General features: G+C 34.3%; 3 protein-coding genes across 6 annotated transcripts in view; 1 reads left to right on the top strand and 2 right to left on the bottom strand.

Moving 5' to 3' along the window:
- Positions 1–2,079: 2,079 nt before the first annotated feature.
- On the top strand, positions 2,080–11,853 carry LOC141326127 (zinc transporter ZIP9). Its single transcript, XM_073834834.1, has 8 exons — positions 2,080–2,121; positions 2,206–2,337; positions 2,782–2,887; positions 3,872–4,045; positions 5,675–5,743; positions 7,736–7,821; positions 9,208–9,342; positions 11,090–11,853. Exons 2-8 carry the CDS (start codon positions 2,242–2,244, stop codon positions 11,348–11,350), a joined length of 927 nt encoding a protein of 308 aa, XP_073690935.1. The 5' UTR covers positions 2,080–2,121; positions 2,206–2,241; the 3' UTR covers positions 11,351–11,853.
- Positions 11,854–14,771: 2,918 nt separating this feature from the next.
- LOC141326557 (uncharacterized) lies at positions 14,772–16,764 on the bottom strand. Its single transcript, XM_073835288.1, has one exon. It carries the CDS (start codon positions 16,618–16,620, stop codon positions 14,938–14,940), a length of 1,683 nt encoding a protein of 560 aa, XP_073691389.1. The 5' UTR covers positions 16,621–16,764; the 3' UTR covers positions 14,772–14,937.
- Positions 16,765–18,755: 1,991 nt separating this feature from the next.
- Positions 18,756–25,168, bottom strand: part of slc29a1a (solute carrier family 29 member 1a) — a 60,020-nt gene continuing 53,607 nt past the window's right edge. For all 4 annotated transcript variants that reach the window (XM_073834832.1, XM_073834831.1, XM_073834830.1 and 1 more), the window contains 2 exons: positions 22,174–22,373; positions 18,756–20,935 (listed from right to left, as the gene is read on the bottom strand). In XM_073834832.1, coding sequence (XP_073690933.1) covers positions 20,824–20,935; positions 22,174–22,373 — 312 coding nt within the window. In that variant the 3' untranslated portion in view covers positions 18,756–20,823. The remainder of the gene's footprint in view (positions 20,936–22,173; positions 22,374–25,168) is intronic.

The following is a 25,168-nucleotide window of genomic DNA, read 5'->3' as shown; positions in this document are numbered from 1 at the left end:
TTTATTTTTTGTTAAAAAATATATATATATATTTTTTTTTTTTTTTGCTTAACGTAATGTTACTTGGTTTCTTCACGGTATTCAATACGCAGTCGCAAATGTATCGTTTACATTTACTGATTAAGTTACTTAAACTTACATCAATAGAATTATATTAATACATTTTCTTATACTTACTCTTTGAGTCACTTTTACGACAAAAATACCACAGAAAATCACCTGAGTTCTGAGGAAACTGACTCGGTTCGTAGATGAGTTGAATAAAACGAACCGATTCTCTAGAATGAATCAGACTCTCCCCTAAGTATGGTATCATCATGCAATGTTTTTCGTCTACAAGTATGTGCCAAAAAATGTGAATATCGAGGCAAAGTCCATTTATATCAATAATTTGTTTCAAAAAGTGAAACCTTTATGTTATATTAGTTCACTACACACAAAGTGAAAAATTTCAGGCCTTTATTTGTTTCAATTTTAATAATTATGGATTAAAGATTTTAAAAAATCCAGTATTTCACAAAATTAGAGTATCATGACAAAGTTCAACAGCTGTGTACCAATCTAGTCAGCTAATTGACGCAAAACACCTGCAAAGGTTTCCTCAGCCTTTAAATTGTCTCAGTTTGGCTTAGTAGGCTTCATAATCATGGGGAAGACTGCTGACTTGACGGCTGTGCAGAAGACCATCATTGACACCCTCCATAAGGAGGAAAAGTCTCAAAAGGCAATTGCAAAAGAAGCTGGATGCTCACAGAGCGCAGTATCAAAGTATATTAACAGACTGTTAAGAGGAAGGGAAAAATGTGGCTGGAAAAGGTGCACAAGTGACAGGGATGACCGTAGACTTGAGAGGATTGTCAAGCAAGGGCGGTTCAGAAATCTGGGGGAGCTTCATAAGGAGTGGACTGAGGCTGGTGTCAGTGCATCAAGAACCACCACAGACGCATACATGAAAATCGGCTACAGCTGGAGAAGTCCATGCGTCAAGCCAATCCTGAACCAAAAACAACATCAGAAGCGTCTGTGCTGGGCTAAGGAGAAAAAGTACAGGTCTGTTGCCCAGTGGTCCCAATTTCATTTGGAAATCAAGGTCCCAGAGTCTGGAGGAAGACCGGAGAGCCACAAAAGTCAAGCTGCTTAAAGTCCAGAGTGAAGTTTCCACAGTCAGTGATGGTTTGGGGAGCATGTCATCTGCTGGTGTGGGTCCATTGTCTTTTATCAAGTCCACAGTCAACGCCACTGTCTACCAGGAAATTTTAGAGCACTTCATGCTTCCTGCTGCTGACAAGCTTTTTGCAGATGATGATTTTATTTTCCAGCAGGATTTGGCACCTGCCCACAAAGCCAAAACTACCAGTACTTGGTTTAATAGCCATGGAATAACTGTACTTGATTGGCCAGCAAACTCGCCTGACTTAAACCCCATTGAAAATCTATGGGGTATTGTCAAAAGGAAGATGAGGGAACAGAGACCCCGAAATGCAGACGAGCTGAAGGCCAACATCAAAGCAACTTGGGCAACCATAACACCTCAACTGTGTCAAAGGCTGATCGCCTCAAAGGCACGCCGCCTTGATGCTGTAGTTAGTGCAAAAGGAGAACCAACAAAGCACTGAGGACATAATTCAGTACATTAACACACTTTTCAGTAGGCCAACATGTGTTTAAGATCCTTTTTTTTATTGGTCACATGAAATATTCTAATTTTGTGAAATACTGGATTTGTTTTTTGTCCTTAAACCATAATCATCAAAACTGAAACAAATAAAGGCTTGAAATATTTCACTTTGTGTGGAGTGAACTAATATAACATACAAGTTTCATTATTTGAAACAAATTATTGAAATAAATGGACTTTCCCTCGATATTCTAATGTTTTGGTACATATCTGTACTAACGCTTTGAGCCACTTTTACCACAATAATAACACGTTAAATCCCCTGAGTTCTGAGGACACTGACTCGGTTCGTAGATGAGTTGAATGAAACGAACCGATTCTCCAAAATGACTCGGAATCTCTCCTGAGCATTAGTATCATGTAATGCTGTTCGTCTGACTCTAGGGGTGCAGTTTAGGATTGTGGAGGCTGTTGAGACGTGGAGAACTCCACTATGCCTTCCAGTGAGTGTTCAAAGAGGATATTGTGTCTTTCTTTTGTGTTTTAGGGTGTTTATTACATGTGATGCAGACTGTTTGTGCGTTAAGAGGTTTGAACCGAAGGACTGAAGAGCAGAAGCAGTCATGGACGGAGCTTGGGCTGTTATTCTCATATCTCTGGCTATGTTCGTGGGATGTTTCGTGCTCGGGATAATTCCACTATTGATCAATTTATCAGAGGTAAGAAATCAATAGTCATATTCAACACATGCTGATGCGTTAACTTTATACAGGACTGTAAAGCGGAGCATTATGGGATCTGACAGTAAACTAATGATATAACAGCATCAAAAGCACATAAAAACAACGCTTAGACACAATACAACACTTAAATAAATGCATTAAAAGCATGCATTACAAATAAAGTTTAACTCTTTTAGTAAGGTTTTTTACTACACTTTGTACTCTGACCAGTGTATTTGAGTTGAGTCACGTAGGTGCTAGAAGATTTTGCATGTGATAGTTATCTGTAAATCTTTCAGTAACAAACACAATGAAACTGCATAGTGTCAGCGTTGTAGTTATATCAACTTACAGTCAATGACTTCACACAGCTAAGGCAGTAACTTTGTATCTTGACATTGAAAAACAAGTTACTTTACGACATTTTCTCCACCCTTACAGCAGAAACTGCAGCTGATAACTGTGCTGGGGGCGGGGCTTCTATGTGGCACTGCTCTGTCAATCATCATCCCAGAGGGGGTGGAGTTAGTGCAGGAGTCATGGAAAGGTGAAACTAAACATCTTTCTTAGGGATGGGCGATATACCACTTATTTTGTTTTCGATACGATACCGATACTTTTAAGGCCAGTATCATCGATGTCGATACCGATACAATACTTCTAAACTTAACTTTTAAATTACTACATTTATGAAATTACTAAGAGTAAAATATGTAATTACACCCTCTTAACTTTATATTTGAAATGCATTTTAACATTTAAAATGCCTTAATTGAACTAATTAAATTATATTTTTTACACATGGTTAAAATATGTGTGGTAACTACAAAACCTATAGTTGAAAATACTTTGTTTCATAAGGGGCTGCCAGTGATAGGCTGTTGCACACATAAAATAACATTCTTATTCTGACAGTGTATGATTCATATTAACTATACTATCAATGAACTTTAAATGTTAATTTAAATAATTGTAATTGCACAAATGATGTAGGCTACAATTTCAATTTGTTTATTCTGAAATAGCTCAAACATGTTTTTTTTCTGTCCTCTGATAAGCATTGTTCTGGGCTGACGATCCTAAAAGAATCAATGCTTTTTTTATGATACTTTTGGGAAACGCAGCCCTGTTGGAATACACTGTCTGAAGGGAGTGAATGCTCTCTGTGATTGCTTGGTTCTGTCTTGCAACATATTCGTGCGTTCAGATGAGTAGGACAATAGTTATATCCTGCAGTTATTCCCTAACATAGGTTATACGTCCAATTCAATGGCAGTTGTACACCTTATGTTTTGTGCAATAAACAAAATCACTGGTAAATAAAACACACCTATTTTTCATTTGAGTATCGATACTTTCGATACTCGCATCAGTATCGATATTTCGATACTTCAGGATCGATCTGCCCATCCCTACTTTCTGTTTTATTTATGCACAGTCATGTACACTTTATCCAAAGTATATTGAGCAGACAACAATTGATTATGTTTACCAATATATGTTTCCTCTTCTTCTCCTCCTCCTCATTTAGACTGGTATTGCTCCGCTATGGGAGAGAATCATAATATCTCTGAATCAAATTCAACACTTCATCTAGCTGAAAAGAAAGGTCTGCGTCCTCACTTCTTCATAGGAGTCTCTCTCGTCTTCGGCTTTACGCTCATGTTTGTGGTGGACCAGATTGCCAGCTACTGCTCCATGCATGGTACCTCAATGCTTTTTCTGGTTGAAAACACATTTTAATACTTTTTATATATCTACTCACTCCTTCCAAACAGAGGTTGTGTGGAGAATAGAAATGTTTAGGGGTGACTATACACCCTCATTTTTCTGTATAAGGCCTGACTGCCTAAAATGCCTAGGTTTTGGCTTTGTTTTTCTATTAACACGCTCTTTATAGTCTTCATACATTATTTGCATGTGATTGCATTGCATAGATAACTAAAACCTGTCCATTTTAGGCAATTTAGAAATCCCAGCCAGGACAGGTCTGGGAATAAAAAAGGATGTAGTTATAAAGTCCTAAAGTTTTTGAACGGTAAGATTTTTAATGTTTTTTTAAAGCAGTCTCTTTTGCTCACCAAGCCTGCATTTATTTGATCCAAAGTACAGTAAAATTGTGAAATATTTTTGCTATTTTAAATAACTGCTTTCTATTTTAACATATTTTGAAATGTAATTTATTCCTGCGATTTTAAAGCTGAATTTTCAGCATCATTACTCCAGTCAAATGATTCTTCAGAAATCATTCTAATATGTTGATTTACTGCTCAAAAAATATTTATTATTATTATTATGTTGAAAACAGCTGAGTAGAATTTTTTTTGTTTCTTTGATAATTAGAACGTTCAGAAGAACAGCATTTATCTGAAATAGAAATCTTTTGTAACGTAAATGTCTTTATAATCACTTTTGATCAATTTAAAGCATCCTTGCTAAATAAAAGTATTAATTTCTATAATTTATTTCCTCCCAAAAATATATATATTGATGCTAAGCTTTTGAATGGTATAGTGTATAATGTTACAAAAGCTTTTTATTCAGATAAATGCTGATCTATTGATCTTTCTATTCATCAGAGAATCCTGAAAAAATGTACTCAACTCAGATTTTGACAAAAATAATAATAGTAGATGTTTCTTGGACAGCAAATCAGAATATTAAAATGATTTCTGAAGAATCATGTGACTCTGAAGAGTGGAGTAATGATGCTAAAAATTCAGCTTTGCATCACAGGAATAAATTACATTATAAAATATATTCAAATAGAAAACTGTTATTTAAATAGTAAAAATATTTCGAAATTGTACAGTTGTTTCTGTACTTTAGATCAAATAAATGCAGGCTTAGTGAGCAGAAGAGACTTATTTAAAATATTAATACCGGTAGTCAAAAACATTTGACTCAGACATTCTGTATTAATTATTACATTAGATTCTTACTACAATTAAGAATTATTATTTTATTTCATTTTTATTTGTTGCATAATATTGTTTAAATAGATTTTGAAATGGTGTACAGCAATATTTCATGCTAAAATCTGAATTATAAGAAATTGCATTTTGCATAAAGAAAGTGGGATTTAAAAAAAAAACAGGATCTTTTGCATGCATAAAGCATGTCTTGTATTTAAAGGTTTTAGTATCCTACCTTAATGTGATCAATGACATTCTAAGTGTATTATTGAAATGGCAAAGCACAACTGTAAGCATGCATTATTTGAGTTTATTCCGCTCGGGCGCAGACAGACATGTTGAAGTCTGTGGAAAAACAACCAGTGTGAAATGCTGTCAGATGCTCTCTTGAGAACATTTCTGTTTGTCTTGTTACCCAGAACCCCGAGCACGCATGTACAGTGGCAACAGTGTTACTGCCACCCTGGGTCTGCTTATTCACGCCGCAGGTAACAAGGGCTTCACTTCCACTATTATGTTCCGTATTGCCCAGACAAAACAGATTGCATTACAGTGACTCATGCCACGAGTGCTTCTCCTTCTGCGTATGGTTATTCAACTCAGTGAACAAAGGGTTTTCAATTCTGCTTAATAAGCTATTGTGTTTTTATCACAGCATCTGTCCTATTTTACAAAAAGAGGGCACTAAAACAGACTAACCTCACTGTGTGGTGTGGTTTTCATGGCTAGTGTTACATTTCTCTTTTCAAATATTGGATTACCAGGAGTAGCTACAAAAAGTTTAAAGAGTAGTTTACTTTAAAATTAAAATTCATATTAATAGGGTTACCATACATCCTCTTTGGGACTGGATTTCTAAAATATTTAGGTTTTGGTTGTTTTCACACTTAAAGGTTTATGACTGAAAAGTAGTTTGAGCAATAGCACACAGACACTGTACATAATCGACCAATCGTGGTGTTAGGGCTGGGCGATTAATCGAAAAATAATCGAAATCGACATTCAGAACCTATAATCGTTAAAATTTTTCCAGGAAGATTATTTCAATTACTTTCCCTTTAAAAAACACAAGCACTCCGTTCCGTTATTCCGCCGACATGTCGATGGAGAGCTTAAACAGTATTTATACAGTAAAAAGTATTTACAGGATATACAAGGGTAATTTTATTTAGAGGAGATACTGCTTATTTTCTACTTTTAATATGAAAAACATTGAAAATTATTTATTTTGTTTCCAATAGTGCAAGTTATTTATTTTCACTAATTTAAGAAAAATGTGACTTTTCGTTTTAAGCAATGCTTGCTTTAATTTCAGTTGTTCAACACTGATGTTCAATTAATAATCATAGATCGTAGATAGTGTGTTTCCTTCAATTATTTTAAAATCAAGTAATGCACCCTTCATCCAAAAATCTCTCGCTTGTAATATGTGAACATATTTACTGTACAAAACTTGTCAGTGAACTATGAGGGCAAAAAAATAAATATTATATAAATATAATTAAATATAATTTTATTAATAAATAAAATAATCGTTCATTAATCGTAATCGGGTTAAAATGTTCAATTAATCGAGATTTTGATTCTAAGCCAAATTGCCCAGCCCTACGTGGTGTGCAAGAAGGCACAACCTACAGAGAATAGTCAAAGCAATACAAAATACATGTACATAGTTCAAAAACGTTAAGAGAAATTGACAAAAGTGATTTTATGTCTATAGAAAGCACGTTAAGTGTCTACTTTTAATGTTTCAAATACTTTTTGGAGAATAAAATGTCAAAATTTGGTTGCAATAATCTTACATTGTCATTCAGTGTAACAATATTTATGTGAAAGTTCAAACAACATGCTCATTCATGCTCAATATGACTTATATTAAAATATATAAAAGAATAAGGGAGCATATTAAATGTTAGTGTTTTCTAAATGTTTTACTAAATGAGTAAAAAAAAAAAATTTTTAATTCTTAAAAATGTAAAATTACAACTAATTAGTATTTGGGGTAAAAGTAGTTTTTCTTTTATTTTGTCATAAAATATTTTTTGTTGTAAATATGCCTGGCAAGACTGTTAAACTGAATGACATTTTAGTGGGTGTCTTCTGTAAATTAGGGAGAAATATATGATATTTATTTTTTTTAGTCAAAATTGCAATTAAAGTTGAATTGAATTAAATTGTTGAAAAACAACAACAAATTAAAGCAGTATTACACTTATTGTTTCAATTCTTAAACCCTTTTTCGTCTTTGACCCACATATAAAGTATGAGGATTGTAGACAGACATTTTAGGCAATGGTCACTCTAATTGTGAAATACTCAAGACTTGCTCAAGATTTTAGTCTGTTCCACATGCAAAGCGAATAATGATGGTTGTAATTTTAATGATAGTTAGAAATGTTTGGTTGCTGTGTTTTGACTGCTGAAATTGCATTTGTGTGGAACTTATTTGCTTGACATTCATATTGTCTGTCTCTTTTTAGCTGACGGTGTTGCTCTGGGTGCGGCTGCTGCCTCATCGCAGGTGTCCGTGCAGGTTGTTGTGTTTTTTGCTGTCATTTTGCATAAGGTGAGATTGCACTGCTGAGTCATTCTGTATTAAGTAGCTCAAACAGTAAAACAATTCCAATGCAGTGGGTTTGACTCTCAGGGAATGCATTAACTCATCAAATCTACAGTGGTGTGCAAAAGTGTTGGCCTCCTTCCTGATTTTTTTTTTTTTAATTTTGCATGTTTGTCACACTTTAATGTTTCAGATCATCAAACAACTTTAAATATTATTCAAAGATAACACAAGTAAACACAACATTAAGTTTTTGAATGTTTTTTTTTTTTATTATGAAGGGAAAACAAAATCCAAACCCACATGGCCCTGTGTGAAAAAGTGTTTGCCCCCTAAACTCAATAACTGGTTGGGCCACCCTTAGCAGCAACAATGAATTCTGTTACAGGAATTTTGTCCCACTCATCTCGGCAGAATTGTTGTAATTCAGCCACATTGGAGGGTTTTCGAGCATGAACCACCTTTTTAAGGTCATGCCACAGCATCTCGATAGGATTCAGGATAGCAAGCACTTTTTCACACAGGGCCATGTGGGTTTGGATTTTTTTTCTCTTCATAAAAAACCCTTCATTTAAAAACTGCATGTTGTGTTTACTTGTGTTATCTTTGATTAATATTTAAATTTGTTTGATGATCTGAAACATTAAAGTGTGACAAACATGCAAAAAAATAAATAAATCATTAAGGGTGACAAACACTTTTTCACACCACTCTATACTGTAAATGCAATTAAGGTCACTTTTCATGAAAAGCAAGTATTTTGCTAAACATGTCCCCAAAAATGTAATCTGAAACTAGAGAATAAAAAAAAGGAAAAAGTGTAATATGTGAGCCAATAAAAAAGACTGTATGTCCACTGCCAAGCTTTTGTTTCAGAATACAGTAGAATTACAGTTGGTGACCAATTGACCCTTCGCAAAAACTTTAAATACTGTTGCTGTGTCCGACAAACAATGCCGCTCTCACACTACAGTGAAAAATACGTCGCGAAACAAAGAGGAAACTGACCACACGGCGACAGACAAGACAGAGCAGGTTACTTCTAGTATAAAAAAAGATCTCTGCTTTAAAACGTTGACATTTTTAAAGAATTCCAACAATAAATGCAATTTTGTGGCTCTTTAATGTGTCATGGCTGATCACTGAATAAACACGTGAACCGAGCACCGTTTACTTAAAGCACGAAATAAATATGAATGAATGTATTTTATTTAAAATCTTTCTAAGTCCACCGAAGTGAATCTACTCTCCTGTCTGATTTGTTTGTCAGACAAAATGGCAGATTCTGCATTATGATTGGTCAGATCGCCTGTCAATCAAGCTGTTTGCAAAGGGGGAATTGCTTTGCTTTCTTCAACACAAGTTCACTTTTCATCCTCTCTCTGTCTTTAGGCTCCAGCTGCGTTTGGTCTCGTGTCTTTCCTCATGCATGCAGGTCTGGAGAGGAAGACTATTCAAAAGCATTTATTGGCATTTTCTGCTGCTGCGCCACTGATGGCCATCAGCACTTACTTCATCCTGAGTGCAGTAAGAACCTCAGTTTCTCTTTATTCATCCTTTAAAGGAGAAGAACACAAATTTACAGATAATTTACTCACCCCCTTGTCATCCAAGATGCTCATGTCTTTCTTTCTTAAGTCGTAAAGAAATTGTTTTTTGAGGCGAACGTTTCAGGATTTCTCTCCATATAGTGGACTTCTATGGTGCCCCCGAGTTTAAACTTCCAAAATGCAGTTAAATGCAGCTTCAAGGGGCTCTAAATGATCCCGGCGGAGAAAGAAGGGTCTTATCTAGCGAAATGATGATTATTTTGATTGATTTATTTTCTAAAAAAATACAATTTCTATACTTTTTGACCACAAATGCTTGTCTTGTCTAGCTCTGCGTGTACTGCGTGTATTCAAGACAGTTAGGGTATGTCTAAAAACTCCCATCTTATTTTCTCCTCCAACTTTAAAATTGTCCTACATTGCCATTCTACCTTTTTTTGTAAAGGGCATTTGATCTTCTTGGCATGTTCACTTTGTAAACACTGGGCCGGTATTTCTAAGCGATGTAGGGCGATTTTGAAGCTGGAGGAGAAAATGAGATGGGAGTTTTTCGACATACCCTAACTGCATTTGATCCGGAGTACATTCAGAGCTAGACAAGACAAGCATTTGAGGTTAAAAAGTATATAAATTATCTTTTTTTTTTTTTTGGAAATGAATAACCAATTGTTTCTCTAGATAAGACCCCTATTCCTTGGCTGGGATTTTCTAGTCCCATTTGAAGCTGCATTTAAACTGCTTTTTGGAAGTTCAAACTCGGGGCACCATAGAAGTCCACTATATGGAAAGAAATCCTAAAAAGTATTCCTCAAAAAACATAATTTCTTTTAGACTGAAAAAAGAAAGACATCTTGGATGACCAGAAGGTGAGTAAATTATCTGTAAATTTTTGTTCTGGAAGTGAACTTCTCTTTTAATTTCAGTAGAATAGCAAGCCAAACATCAAAATATGCACACAATGCAGGATTACTGTAGTATATTTTATTTAAAATTTATTCATATTTTGAATTTGCTTTTATTAGCATTTTTTTGTTGTCAGTTTAAATTTACAATTGTAACCATTTTATGTCCTTTTGTCTGTTTTAGTCATTTTTTTAAATATAAGTTTACATTTAGCTTTATTTTTATTTCAGTTTTAGCAACTTTAAGTTGTTTAAGTTATTTTTAAGTTTTTCATGTAATATTTATTTTTATTTTATTGAGATTAATTGTAATGCAGCATAAAAATGCCTTGTAATTTTTTGCATTTATTTTATTTTACTTTTTTTTTTTTTTTTTTTTTTTTGATGGCACCATGACTTCAAATCCTTTCTGGGGCTAGCTGCATAAACAGACCCATTATGTTAAGAGCATGTCTTAACTAGTTTGACCAACCAGCAATTAGCCAAGGGGTAATCAGTCTTTCTTTTCAGTATCAAGATCCATCAAACATTTGATTTTCATCATACTGGCTCAAGAACAGTCTTGAAAACTTTTGATGACTAACTTGTAATACTAGTCTAAGCAGTTTTTTTACAACTGGCCACTGTTCTCACAAAAGAACTGACATGTTTACCACGGAACCAGCTTGTTTTTGGACTGTGGAGAGAGAATTTTTTCTGAATGTTATATAATACATACAAACACATTTATTTCAGAAGAGCAAAAAATATAACTGTTTTAATGAAACAATCTCCTTTTAATTCTTGTGTTTTTGGAATGATCTGAAATATTTATCTTTGCAGTCTAATGGCTCTTCTCAGAGCCGCCTAAGTACTACAGGCATCGGCATGCTGATCTCTGCTGGGACTTTCTTATATGTGGCTACAGTTCATGTTCTGCCTGAAATCAACAGCAGAGGGCATCATCGCTCCACTCACCTCCACCATCACGCAGGAACTGGAGCCTATCAGCAGCAGGGCGGTATGGGCATCATAGAGAGCCTGACTCTCATCCTGGGGACTGGACTTCCTGTGCTTTTAGCCCTTGGACTGCCAGATGATTAATCTGTGAACACAATCAAACCGCCAAACAAGACATTTCATTTTAAAAATATGATATTTTTAATAAGCCTTGAGAATGCTCTGTGAGAGTCATGATTAGTGTTATGAAACTCCTCACATTTTTAGTTTAACTATTAGACAGTTTTAACTATGTTTTAATAGCCAAGAATCAAACTACAAGCCTGTGGTGTTTTTATGGGCAAATGTGCAAAGATTGATATTTTATATTCTTCTATCTAGAAACAAATTTTATTTTTCCCTAGAAATGAAGTAATTTCTCACCGCCATAAAGTTGCAAAGCTTAAGTGCAATACTGTGATCTTTTTTCAAAGAACTTTAAGATGTTTATTTTTTGAGCTTTTGTATTAAACCAAGAATGCCTTCTATTAATATATACTATTGTTTATTTTGAAAACTACATTGCAGTGCGTTCTGAAATGCATGCACATTGTGATGGCATGACAATCTCTCTGGTACTTGACAATCTATTAAAAGCCATAAAAGCTGCTGTTTTGTGTGCATTCTTGTGTTTTGCAGATCACTTGTTGGCATAAAAATCATTTGACTTTAAGATCAATCTTAATGTATCTGCTGCTGATATTTTATTATACATTTTTATATTTCTATTTAGCTTTTCTTTACATTTACTAACTTTTTTTAGTTGACAACATTTTTAACCCTCTGAGCCTCTTCATAAAAAATTTTATGTTTTGAAATTTAAAAAATCGTAGCTTCATCAGAATGAGATGACACTTGGTGACTTTTGTGAGTACACAAAACAATCAGTGACATGATTTGGATATGTTAAAGGGTCCAAAAAAAAAATAGTCACAGTTGGCTCCTTCACGGTCAAAAATGACCGACATAGGAAATGAATGGGAAATACGAAAAAAAATGCGATAATTCAGAGAATCTTTTGGTGGTACAAGCTACAAATCAGCCACTGTGCTGAAAAAAAGTGTTCAGCAAGCAAGGAGTGACACTCTAAAATATCAAAAGTACAGAATTGACACACGCGCACTCACACACACACACACACACACACACACACACACACACACACACACACACAGAGAAATAAGCAGAAATAATGCAAAACCTGATATTTTTCCAATCAAAAAATATCTAAACCTTGACAAAAGTAATATTTTAGAATGTCTAAATATATTTCTAAATGCAAAGCCTATTAAAATGAAGAAACAGTAAAAAAACAAACAAAAAAAACAATGGGAATCCCATAGCCCTTGTATATATGTATATAGGGAGATACAGGAGGTTACATGACATTACACAAGTTTTTATTTTTTAAGCCACTAGATGGCACAATTATCACTTAAAAAAATTGATTTTAAATGCTTTTACTTTATTTTTGATGTGCAATGTTGTATTTATTGAAAAAATAATAAATACAAAATTAAATTAAAAAATATGATAATAATTTTAGTGGGAAAAAATTGTTCATTAAAACTGTATAAATATTGCATAGATTCATAAAAACTTCTCAAAATTCTAAATAATAATCACAAAATATTATTGAACAAAAATGTATTTAATTGATTTTCCTGAAGAAAAAAAAGAAGTTACTTTTTAAGGCGAGGGAGCCAAGTGTGACCCCTAAATGAGGAGGCTCAGAGGGCCAAAGTTTTTAATCTATTATTTTAGTGTTTTTTTATTTCATTATGAATAGCTGTTGATACACCAATAGATCTGGAACCGATCATTATTATCAAAATATATTTATCTTAAACATGCAATTTGAGTTTAGTCAGTCATGCTTTATTATATTCACTTGAGATTGAAAGTTTAAACCTTGCAGAATCTGCACAATGGTAGTTATTTTACCAAAATAAGAGGGATAATGCAAAATGCATGTTATTTTTTATTTAGTACTGACCTGAGTAAGATATTTCACATAAAAGATGTTTACACACAGTCCACAAGAGAAAATAATAGGTATTTTTTTAGTTTAGTGATAGTTGTTAATGAGTCCTTTGTTTGTCTGGAACAATTCAACTCCCCGCTGTTGTTCAGACAAATCTATTAGTCCCCACAAATTCTTTGGTTTTTCAGCATTTTTGTGTAGGCTATTTGAACCTTTTCCAACAATGACTGTATGATTTTGAGATCCATATTTTTACACTGAGGGACTCATATGCAACTATTACAGAAGGTTCAAACGCTCACTGATGCTTCAGAAGGAAAAATTATGCATTATGAGCTGGGGGTGAAAACTTTTGAACAGAATGCAATCTTATTTTACCCAAATATTATATTTTTGTTGTTTAATACTGCTCTTCAGAAGCTACAAAAGATACCTACATGTTTCCCAGAAGACAAATTAAGTTAAATTTCCCTAGTTGTCCTTAGTGAGATGAGATGGATCTCAAAATCATACAGTCATTGTTGGAAAGGGTTCAAATACATAAATATGCTGAAAAAATCCAAAGAATCTGTGGGGCATGAAGAACTTTTCTGAAGAACAGCAGACAGTTTATCTGTTCAGGACAAACAAGGGACTCAAACAACTATCACTAAATAACAGCTGGTAACAACACAGTATTAAGAATCAAGCATATGTAAACCTTTGAAGGGGGTTCAACTATTATTTTCTCTTGTGGACTATATGTGACCCTGGACCACAAAACCAGTCTTAAGTCGCTGGGGTATATTTGTAGCAATAGACAAAAATACATTGCATGGGTCAAAATTTTTGATTTTTCTTTTATGCCAAAAATCATTAAGAAATTAAGTAAAGTTCATGTTCCATGAAGATTTTTTTGTAAAATTCCTACTGTAAACATATCAAAATGTAATTTTTGATTTGTAATATGCATTGTTAAGAACCTAATTTGGACAACTTTAAAGGTGATTTTCTCAGTCTTTTTGATTTTTTTGCATCCTCAGATTACAGATTTCAAATAGATGTATCTCAGCCAAATATTGTCCTATCCTAACAAACCATACATCAATAGAAAGCTTATTTATTGAGCTTTCATATGATGTATAAATCTCAGTTTTGTCAAATTTAACCTTATGACTGGTTTTGGTGGTCCAGGGTCACATATGTAAATGTCTTCCATGTGAAATAGCTTTTTTAGGTAAGTACTAAATTAAAAAAATGCATTTTGTATGATCCCTCTTTTGAACTATTTTGGTAAAAGAATCAACATTTTGCAGATTCTGCAAGGTGTATGTCAACTTTTGACTTTAACTGTATGTATTTTTAGTAACTCAACCCAAGAATTGCAGTTTCTATCCAAATCGGTCTCAAAGTTGCAACACAAAATCCATATAAAAAACTATAAAATATTTGAAAATTTATTGGTTAATAAAACCTTCAGAAAATCACATTATTTCTAAAAAAAAAGGAGTCAATAAATAATACATATTGGCCTGTTTTTGATACAGTCTAAAAGCTTATTAACTGTCTTTGGCTTGATAAATACATTTATAACCACTGTAAAATACATACAATACAAACTGCTTCTCCATTGTCCAATACTTCTGATGCAAGCTGCATTTGGACACATTTAAACATGGCTATGAATTTGCTTTGACTTAATACTACTTTTCTTTAAATTCAACACTATTTATAGTTTCAGCTGACCAAATTGAGCAATCAGCTCAGCTTCTCGTGCCATTTGGTCAAAGGTTCGACGGGTCGTCTGCTCCCTCACTCTCTCCCGCATGTATGAGGAGGCGTGAGCCACCATCCTACTCCTCTCCTGAGCCTCGGCCCTCTCTTTCTGCAGCTTCTCTCTGCGCAGTTCCTTTTGCGTCATCGCCTTGCATCTCTCCTCCCACTGCGCTTTCTCCTTTTCCAAGACTTGGTCTCGTAGTCTGCGATGGCTGAGTTTCTTCTCCTCATTTACTCCCCTGACAAGCTGAGCTCTTCGACACTTCTCCTCCAGCGTCTGCAATGCTGCACGCTCCATCCTCCTCTGACAACGTTGCACCAACATCTGCTTCAGCTCCAAGCGTTCCCTGTTTTCTCTCTTTGCCCGCTGCTGCGCCATCCGCATCTGCTCCTCCTCTTTCGCCGCACGTGATTGCATTTCCTGCACCCGTGCCTTTAGAATCAAGGCATGGTTCTTCTTGGAGCGTTGCAGCTTCTCCTCCATTCTTTCTTGCTTTTGCTCCTTCTCTGTACGCTCCTGCTCCTCAGCCTCCTTTTTTAAAAGGAGGTGCTTGAGTAGCTCCCTCTGGTTTTCTTGCTGGAGTCTCCTCTTTTCTCTCTTCTCGTGCGTTTGCTTGCTCCTCAGTGCGTGTTGCTCTTTTTCCAGCACCTCCCGCAGCTCCTTCTCTCGCTGCGCCTCCTCAACGCGCTCCTTCTCCTGCAGGAGTCTCTCCTGGGAGCGTTTGCGCTCTTTTGCATCTCTGCTCGCCACGTCAAGCTTGAACCTGCGTCGAGCTTGTTGCTCCTCGGCGAGTCTCCTCCAGCGCTCCTCCTGTTGAAGCGCCTCTTGCTTGCACTGCTCCGCAAGCTTCACCTCCTCTTTCTCTCGCAGCCTCCTCCGCTCCTCCAAGTCCTCCTGCCAGCGGCGAATATGTCGCAGAAGATCTTTTCTTCGCCTTTGCTCCATACGACCTCGTTGCGCCTCCTCACGCCTTTGCTCCTCCTCATGATGTTGCTCCTCAAACATGCTCTGGCGCAAACGAAACTGCTCCTCTTCATGCTTGGCCAGCATTAAAGCAGCAATCTTGCGATCTTTTTCTGGGACTGTGATGCTTAGTTTGCGACTGATCTCCTGCGAGAGGCTTTTCAGCCGACGCTCCGTCGCAGGAGAACGTCTCAAGTCGGCCAGGCTGAAACTGTAGGGAAACTTCTTCCTCGGGAACCTATCTGAGATTGAAATTGTAGACGTTGAATGAACACGGTCATGTGTGTTGGTCTCACTTGGATATTTGGCTTTGGATTCAGTGCTTTGACTCTCAGCTGTTTGCTCCAGGACAGTTTCCAAAGTTGATTTTCTGTTCCAGCCCTCTTGTATGATCTGCTCTCTTTCCTCTCGACACAAGCGCAGTCGTTCTCTTCTTCCTTTCTCGTACTCCTCATATAATGTAGTCACCTCCTCCAGAGAGGAGTCCTGGTTGTCATCAATGAAGTCTGTGAGGGATCTGAACAACAAATCAACAGGTTTCACTCCCAATCTGACACAGGATTCGAGTGAACGTGGACTTGTCAGAACATATCTGCTGTCTTCAGCTTCTGGAGAGTTAAAATTATTTATATCCAAATGCAGGAGAGGAGAAATTGATCTAAAATGCTCCATTAATAACCGTGTTTAATCTACTTTGTGCATTTGTATCGATAATACAGTTGGTTTACCAATACGTCTTAAACAGTTGATGTTATAAAACGTCGTTTAATAATATATATTTCTGTATTTTCGATTTTTAGGGTTATAAATGTTTTATAGTACTTATTCGCGCCTTGGTTTGCTCTTCAAAACCTCGAACGCTTCTCTGGTCACCATAGCAGCGCTGCGACGTAACAGGAAGGGCTTTACAAATCTTCTAAGCTCATGGATTTTCGAATTGGAAACAGCGCCATCTTGCGATCAGGCGTCGACATTCTGACAATAAATTTAGCACGCTTTTCAAGCAAAACACGCTAAAATACGTTTGTTTGGTTGAGTGGTGATCTTAAAACAATATATAGTGTTGAAAATAAAGATAAAACATATAAAAGCGTCGTGAGACGTGAGTGAAACGTTCTGTTAGACACCTGTGTGAACTTGAGGAGAAATTTCAAATGTGACCCTGGACCACAAAACCAGTCATAAGGTTAAATTTTACAAAACTGAGATATATACATGATATACATATATGAAAGCTCAATAAATAATCTTTCTATTGATGTATGGTTTGTTAGGATAGGACAATATTTGGCCGAGATACATCTATTTGAAAATCTGAAATCTAAGGGTGCAAAAAATCAAAATACTGAGAAAATCACTTTTAAAGTGGTCCAAATAAAGTTCTTAACAATGCATATTACTAATCAAAAATTACATTTGGATAGGTTTACAGTAGGAATTTTACAAAAAAATCTTCATGGAACATGATCTTTACTTAATTTCCTAATGATTTATGACATAAATGAAAAATCAAAAATTTTGACCCATACAATGTATTATTGGCTATTGCTACAAATATACCCCAGCGACTTAAGACTGGTTTTGTCATAAGGGTTCATTTGAAATTGAGATTTTACACTGAAAGCTGAATAAATAAGCTTTCGAATTATGTATTGTTTGTTAGGATAGGAAGGTATTTGGCCAAAATACAACTATTTGGAAATCTGAGAGTGCCAAAAAATATATATAGTAAGAAAATCGCCTTTAAAGTTGTCCAAATGAGGTTCTTGGCAATGCACACTAAACAAAAATTCAGTTTTGACAAATTTGTGGTAAGATATTTAGAAAATATCTTCATGGAACCTGATCTTTACTTTTAATATAGGCCTACTCATGATTTTTGGTTTTAAAGAAAAACTGATCATTTTGATCCATACAGTGTTTTGTTGGCTATTGCTGCAAGTATACCCATGCAGGGCCACATATAACTAATAAAACTATAAATCACTTAATTAAACATTGCAAATGTGAGCCAAGTCCATGCAGCTTGACATTTTCTTTTATATTTTGTCTAATGCACTGACATTTAAAGTCAAGCCCAAAATTATTCATACCCCTGGCAAATTCTGACTTATAGGTCAACCAGCAATTGTGCATTGTGGCGTTTCCAAAACACAAAATGACAACAATAACATCAGTTGAGGGCTGCAACTTTCACTTTTAAATGAAAATATCCTGGCCGGACCACTGTTGTCAGTGATATAAGTATTTGAAATGAACATGTCAGGGCCATTTTATGATTAACTGAAATAAATTTCTTACATACGGTTCCTTTAAATTTTTTTGTCGTGGGACAGTTTGCAGTAATTCTGTAGAATGACCCATATAGACAACAAAAAAAAAAAAAAACTTTTTAAAAAGAATATTCATCTTTTTATAATATTAAGCAAAAACAACAGATTCGGGTTATAAAATATTAAAATATCACACTTTCAACTAACAGAATCTTAGTTAGTTGAAATCTATCATTGTCTCATTTCCTTGTTTCATGGTAATGACGGCAGTCTTACTTTCAACAACAATGACTTTAGCAAGTAGGCCTGTGGTATTTTTCTAATGAAAATCAGCAACAATTGGTGGATGTAACATTTAAAAGTTGTGTCAAGCATTATTAAAAAGATTGTTGGTCTTTCCACAGTAATGAGGGCACTAATCAAGCAAACTTCCTAGAATTACAAACCCTTTTTACTGGAAGCCTCTATTACGAGAGACTGCTGACAGACAAACAGTTGAGTCTCTGGTGAAGCTCACGTACTGAACAGACATCATTCAATTACAAACAGAAATGTGTTTATTTTCATTCTCAGTCCTATAACCCCACACACCCTCCCACTACACATTTCAATTTTGCTAATTTTTGCAAACATTCAAAAGGCACCAAAGCAAGTTGTTTGTACATTTCATGGTGTTAGACTGTGTCTTCATACATGCTGCATTAATAACATTTCATAAAAAAGCAGTTATAAAATAAACATAAATAAGGTCAAATGTAACACACTCTTGCCTTCATTTAAAATGAGAAACTTCATCCATAAGGCCAATATTTCAAAACAAGTTCAAATAAAATACTGTTGAAGTCAAGTTTACATACACCTTGCAGAATCCACAAAATGTGAATTATTTGACCAAAATAGGTGGGACAATACAAAATGCATGTTTTTTTTTAATTAATACTGATTTGAATAAGATTACATGTAGTCCACAGGACAAAATAATAGTTGAATTTATAAAAATGACCCTGTTCAAAAGTTTACGTTGTTCACAAGTTCCTTGTTTGTCCTGAACAATTAAACTGCCCTTCAGGTCCCACAGATTCTTTGGTTTTTCAGCATTTTTGTGTATTTGAACCCTTTTCAACAATGACTGTGTGATTTAGAGATCCATATTTTCACACTGAGGACAACTGAGGGACTCATATGCAACTATTGCAGAAGGTTCAAACTCTCACCGATGCTTCAGAAAAAAACAAACAATGCATTAAGAGCCAGGGATGAAAACTTTTGAACAGACTGAAATGTTTAAATTGTTCTTATTTTGCCTAAATATCATATTTTTTTCATTTAGTACTGCCCTCCAGGAGCTACAGAAGGCTACTTACATATTTCCCGTAAGACAAAATAAGTTAAAATTACCCTGATCTTTAAATTGATCTCTTATTGCATGTTTTTCTTCTTCTGGAGCATCAGTGAGCATTTGAATCTTCTGTAATAGTTGCATACGAGTCCCTCAGTTGTCCTCAGTGTGAAAAGATGAATCTCAAAACCATACAGTAATTTCTGGAAAAGGTTCAAATACACAAAAACAGCTGTAGATCACTCAGGTAACAACACAGTATTAAGAATAAAGTGTATGTAAATTTTGAACGGGTCATTTTTTATAAATTCAACTATTATTTTTCTCCTGTGGACTAAATGCAACAATAATAAAAATAAAAAAAAGTAAAAAAATAAGTGCATGATCCTTTTGCAGATTCTGCAAGGTGTTTGTAAACTTTTGACCTCAACTGTACATGCAGCTGACAAAAATAAACAGCAGACATCTGAACAGATCTTAATATTCAAAATGCCACTATAGACTCAAATTGGGGCCCTTTAATGGTGTGATACAGTACGATTTATCTAGAAGCACTGCAAAAACGATTTCTTAATCAGTATTTTTGTCTTATTTTCTGTACAAATATCTAAATATTCTTAAATGAGGAAACATTTACTTAAGAAAAATTACATTTATGCCTAAAACAAACACGTCTGTCAATAATGGAAGAAAAATAAACTTAATTCAAAGGGAAAACCAGAAAATTATCCAATTTATAGATTTTTTTTTCTTGTTTTAGATTTTTCACAAAACAAGACATCATTTCAAATTGAAAAGTCATTTTATAGACATTTATAGTATAAAATACTGAAAAAGACTTTTTTTTTTGCAGTGTACTACTGCCCTAATAGCTGCATTTCTAGACTAAAACAGGCACATTAAAACTGTTAATACCTACAAAAAACATTAAAAATAACTAAAACAGAAAAGGGTTAACCTGAACTATACATTATTGCTAAATACTAAATTGGCACAATTTACAAAAAGTATACAAAAAATGCAGATTTGGCTCTTTTTTTTTGCCTGATGATGATGATGATGCCCATAACATCATAATGTTGATAAAAATTAAGAAGTCCCTCTTTGAATCCCTGTGTGAATACCAGTCTATTCCAGTTCCACGTCTTCAAGAGGGACAAACAGCCAAACGGATACATGTGCAGTATGAAAACATTCTCTCTGGCTCTGTGTATATATTGGGTTAAAGTTCTTCTTCTTCATACTGAGAACTAGGCCACGGTTCTAGATCATGGCCCTGAATCCGAAGGACAACGCGGCTCCCACAGCCAAGCCGAGAGAGAGGAAAAAGGCCATGATGGCCCCTGCGGTTTCCGCTTCGTGTTGGGACACTTTCCTGTGGGACAAACAGAAAACATTAGAGGACATGAACTGATATTAGATCTATTTTTCACATACAGTCAAGCCCAAAATTATTCATACCCCTGGCAAATTCTGACTTCAAGTTACTTTTATTCAACCAGCAAGTTTTTTTTGACTGGAAATGACACAGGCTTCTCCCAAAAGATAATAAGATGATGTACAAGAGGCATCATTGTGGAAAAAAATATTTCTCAGCTTTTATTTACATTTGAACAAAAAGTGTCATGTCCAAAATTGTTCATACCCTTTGCCAACTGTCACAGTCTATGGGAAAATCCAAAGTTCTATACCATTCCAAATAGTTCAAGCTGTTCTAAAGCATCCTAATTACCCTGATTCATTGGGAACAGCTGTTTTAATCAACTCAACAGGTGAAAAACAGAAGCTCTCTGATGTTGGTTTGTGGACAGTCATGGCTAAGACAAAGGAGCTCACTGAGGACCTGCGGCTGCACATTGTGGCTGCTCACGAGTCAGGAAAGGGCTATAAGACCATATCTAAATGTTTTGAAGTTCCAGTGGCTTCACTGCAAAGTATTATTAAAAAATACAAGACGTTCCACACTGTGAAAAATCTCAGAGGACGTGGTCTGAAGCCAAAAGTAACATCTGTGCTGGCCAGGAGGATAGTGAGAGAGGTAAAAAAGAATCCAAGGATCACATCATTTCAGCACGACAATGACCCAAAACACACAGCAAAAGTGGTGAAGAAATGGTTAGCAGACAAAAACATTAACATTTTTCAGTGGCCCAGCCAGAGACCTGACTTAAATCCAATTGAGAATCTGTGGAGGGAGCTAAAGATCAGGGTGATGGCAAGAAGACCCTCCAACCTGAAAGAGTTGAAAGCTCATCGCTAAAGATAAATGAGCAAAAATACCAGTGGAGACATGCTAAAAGCTGGTCAGCAATTATAGGAAGTGTTTGATTGCTGTAATAGCCAATAAAGGCTTTTATATTCATTATTGAGAAGGGTATGAATAATTTTGGACATGCCACTTTTTATTCAAATGTAAATAAAAGATGAGTAATAATTTTTTCTGCAATGATGCCTCTTGTATATCATGTTATTATCTTCTGGGAGACTTCTCTGTCATTTCTAATAAAAAAAAAAAAATTGCTAGTTGAATAAAAGTAACTATAAGTCCGAATTTGCCAGGGGTATGAATAATTTCAGGCTTGACTGTATATGTTCATGATATTCTGTACGTACTTTGGTCCGAAGCACATGCAGAGACTGGCCAGGTATCCGTTGCTGAAGGAGAAGAGGATCATGAAAATGATGTACCAGGCGTCGTGAGCGAATACCACGGGCAGGTTGTATCTGGGCACAACGTTGCAGAGCATGAAGAGAGGAACGAACACCACGCGTGCGATGACCAGGATGGGCAGCCAAATGCTGTCTTTACCGGGCTGAACACATAGAGAGAGAGAGAGATGTCAGACTTCAATTGAACATAAATTTATTATCCTTTCCTGAACCAACTTGTGAAATGCATTACATTTAATTTGTCAAGACACACCATTCAGTTTATGTAAATACTGTATTAGTGATAGATTAATTTACTAGTCATTTCAAATTATAACAAACTAAGCTCAAATTGAAGTCCTAAATTTACTCTGAAATTCAAACTGAAATAAAACTACTTCTATAAAGAAATATTCATATTGAAAAAACATTCAAATCATCAGTTATTTTTTAGGTAAAACTATATTTTGTTTTATTTACTATTTTTATGAAAACTATTAAAATGGTTTTCACTACTGAAATAAAAATATAAATATTAAATAGAAACCTGTAAGACAGGTTAAATAAAGTAAAAAAAAAAAAAAACCCTGTATTTGTATTATGATGATAAATAAAAATCCTATGATGATAGGAACCTACACAATTTAAGGCCAATAAAATCCATGTTATTCTTTTAATCAAATTCAATAATTAATTTTTTCTTCATTTTTCAGTAAATATTAAAAATGTTTTAGTTTTTTTGTTAAATGAATTTAATAGTTTTTTCTTTTATTTTATAAAACATAATTATTGTATTATTATTAGTAGTAGTAGTAGTAGTAGTACTATCATTACATCAAGTACTTTATTTCTGTTGCAGTTTCTTAAAGTTAAATTTTTTGATGGGTTGCTAAGCTATAAACTTATTTTTATGAAATTTAGTAAGATGGTTTTCACTGAAGAAAAAAAAAAATAATTCAGTTTTTCTTTTGGGTTTTTAAGTGAAAATCTAAGTACAATTAAAGTACTAAAAGTCAAACTGAAATAAAAAAAACCTATTGATAAAAAGAAATATTGTAATTTAAAATGACAAAAAATTAAATAAAAAAATGAAAGGAAAAACATATAACGGTAGCCACTAAATCTAATCTGAAAACTTACTTTAAAGTTACTTTTAAGCAAAACGGTTTTATTTACTATTTCATGAAAACTATTAAAATGGTTTTCATTGTAGAAAAAAAATATATATTATATAAAAACCTAAAAAATGAACTAAGTGAAATAAACTAAGCTCAAGTACTAAAATTCAAACTGAAATAAAAATTAACTATTGCTAAAGAGAAATATTTAAAATTGTAATTTAAAACAATGACAAAAAAAAACTAAATGACACAAAACTAAACATGATTTAACAATTAATATAACTTGTATGTGTTGTTAATATATAATAAATAATAATAATAATAATAATAATAATAATCCTTTTTCCCCATTTTAATTTTTCTAGACTGTTTTAATGGTTAAATAAATAAAAAAAATCAAAGAGCATATCTAATTAATTAATTTCTTATTAATATATTAATTAATTTATATTATTTATTAATTAAATAAAATAGTGTTTAATTATTTTAAATATTGGGTAACAAAAAAGTTAAATTTGTTATTCAAGTAAAAAAAATTCAACACTTATTAAACTCAAAATGTAATGTAATTAATACATAGCTAACATTAACAAATGTTAGACATTGAGATCTTTGAGATTGTAAAGTGTTACTAAATATAATGTAAAATTTTCTCTCAACTTCAGCAATTTTTTTAAAATGAAGTCACAGCTGTCATTATCAATAAATCAACCAAGCATCATTCTGGTCAACCACTGCAATCCAATTCCTCTACCAGCCAATCAGTGCATGAGAAAGACTGAAAAACAGACATTCAACATCTTCAATTTATTCGGAGGTCATGTGAGTGTCCATGTGAAAGTGGTTTAGCTCCTAAAATACTCCAAACCCATGACAACACCGAATCTAAATCTGACTAAATTTACAGCTATTGCCTGGACGTGACTTCTTAAATTCATGAACTATCTCCATTCACCTCAGTACATGCAGTCCTACTATCTCCGATAATGTTCAGCTCTCTCATACAGAAACAAGCATTAGTTTGAGTACAGTAATAGCGTGCATGAGCAGCACATGAGTGTGAGACAGCTGACTGCACACGAGACACACTTTCCAGTGCTTATGTTATTAAAGAGTCTCCAAATGCCAGGAATACGGAGGATATTCAGAGTGATCTGATCCACTGCTGCACTGAGGTTTTCCTTAATAACCTGCTCAGTTTTTCCCTGTGAGTGAGTTTGACATTTTATAGAGGAAGTTACATAACAGACTGAAATCCATGTAAAAGGTTTTCTATGTCGACTTACACAAGTAGTGAGATGCTCAAAACAGATTGACTCTAGTTTAGACCATACAAACAGGATTATCAAGCTAGCGATGACATAACTGACATTTCACAAGCAAAAAACCTTCACATTGACCTTCCTAAACACCAAAAACAGTTCTACTTGAATTTCACTGCAGTCTAAGAGCTGGTTTAGTAGCGATGCCAACAACATTACATGATATTAATAAACAAATACATTAAAGCCTTGATATGAACTTTTTTGCTTTTAAATTTCTTGATATCTACTGTATCTGTATTATGAAAAAATAAAAGCCCTGATATTTGCATTATAAATAATTTATATTTGTATAATGATAAATAAAAATCTTTCATAGCTACTATATTTCTATCATAACAGATAGTTTGATAAATAAGAAAATAAAATCATTGATCGACTATATGTGACCCTGGACCACAAAACCAGTCTTAAGTCGCTGGGGTATATTTGTAGCAATAGCCAAAAATACATTGCATGGGTCAAAATTATTGATTTTTCTTTTATGTCAAAAATCATTAGGAAATTAAGTAAAGA

Source organism: Garra rufa, chromosome 2 (genome assembly GCF_049309525.1).
Source record: "Garra rufa chromosome 2, GarRuf1.0, whole genome shotgun sequence".
NCBI lineage: Eukaryota > Metazoa > Chordata > Actinopteri > Cypriniformes > Cyprinidae > Garra > Garra rufa.
Note: the sequence above shows the minus strand (reverse complement) of the source record. Positions and strands in the feature narration are given on the sequence as shown.

Bases quoted from the DNA above. Each gene is read 5' to 3' on its own strand.
- LOC141326557 (XM_073835288.1), bottom strand. From the start codon at position 16,620: ATGGAGCATTTTAGATCAATTTCTCCTCTCCTGCATTTGGATATAAAT.
- LOC141326127 (XM_073834834.1), top strand. From the start codon at position 2,242: ATGGACGGAGCTTGGGCTGTTATTCTCATATCTCTGGCTATGTTCGTG. The intron at 5,744-7,735 runs GTAACAAGGGCT...GTCTCTTTTTAG, and splicing joins TCTGCTTATTCACGCCGCAG to CTGACGGTGTTGCTCTGGGT. The intron at 7,822-9,207 runs GTGAGATTGCAC...CTCTGTCTTTAG, and splicing joins TTGCTGTCATTTTGCATAAG to GCTCCAGCTGCGTTTGGTCT.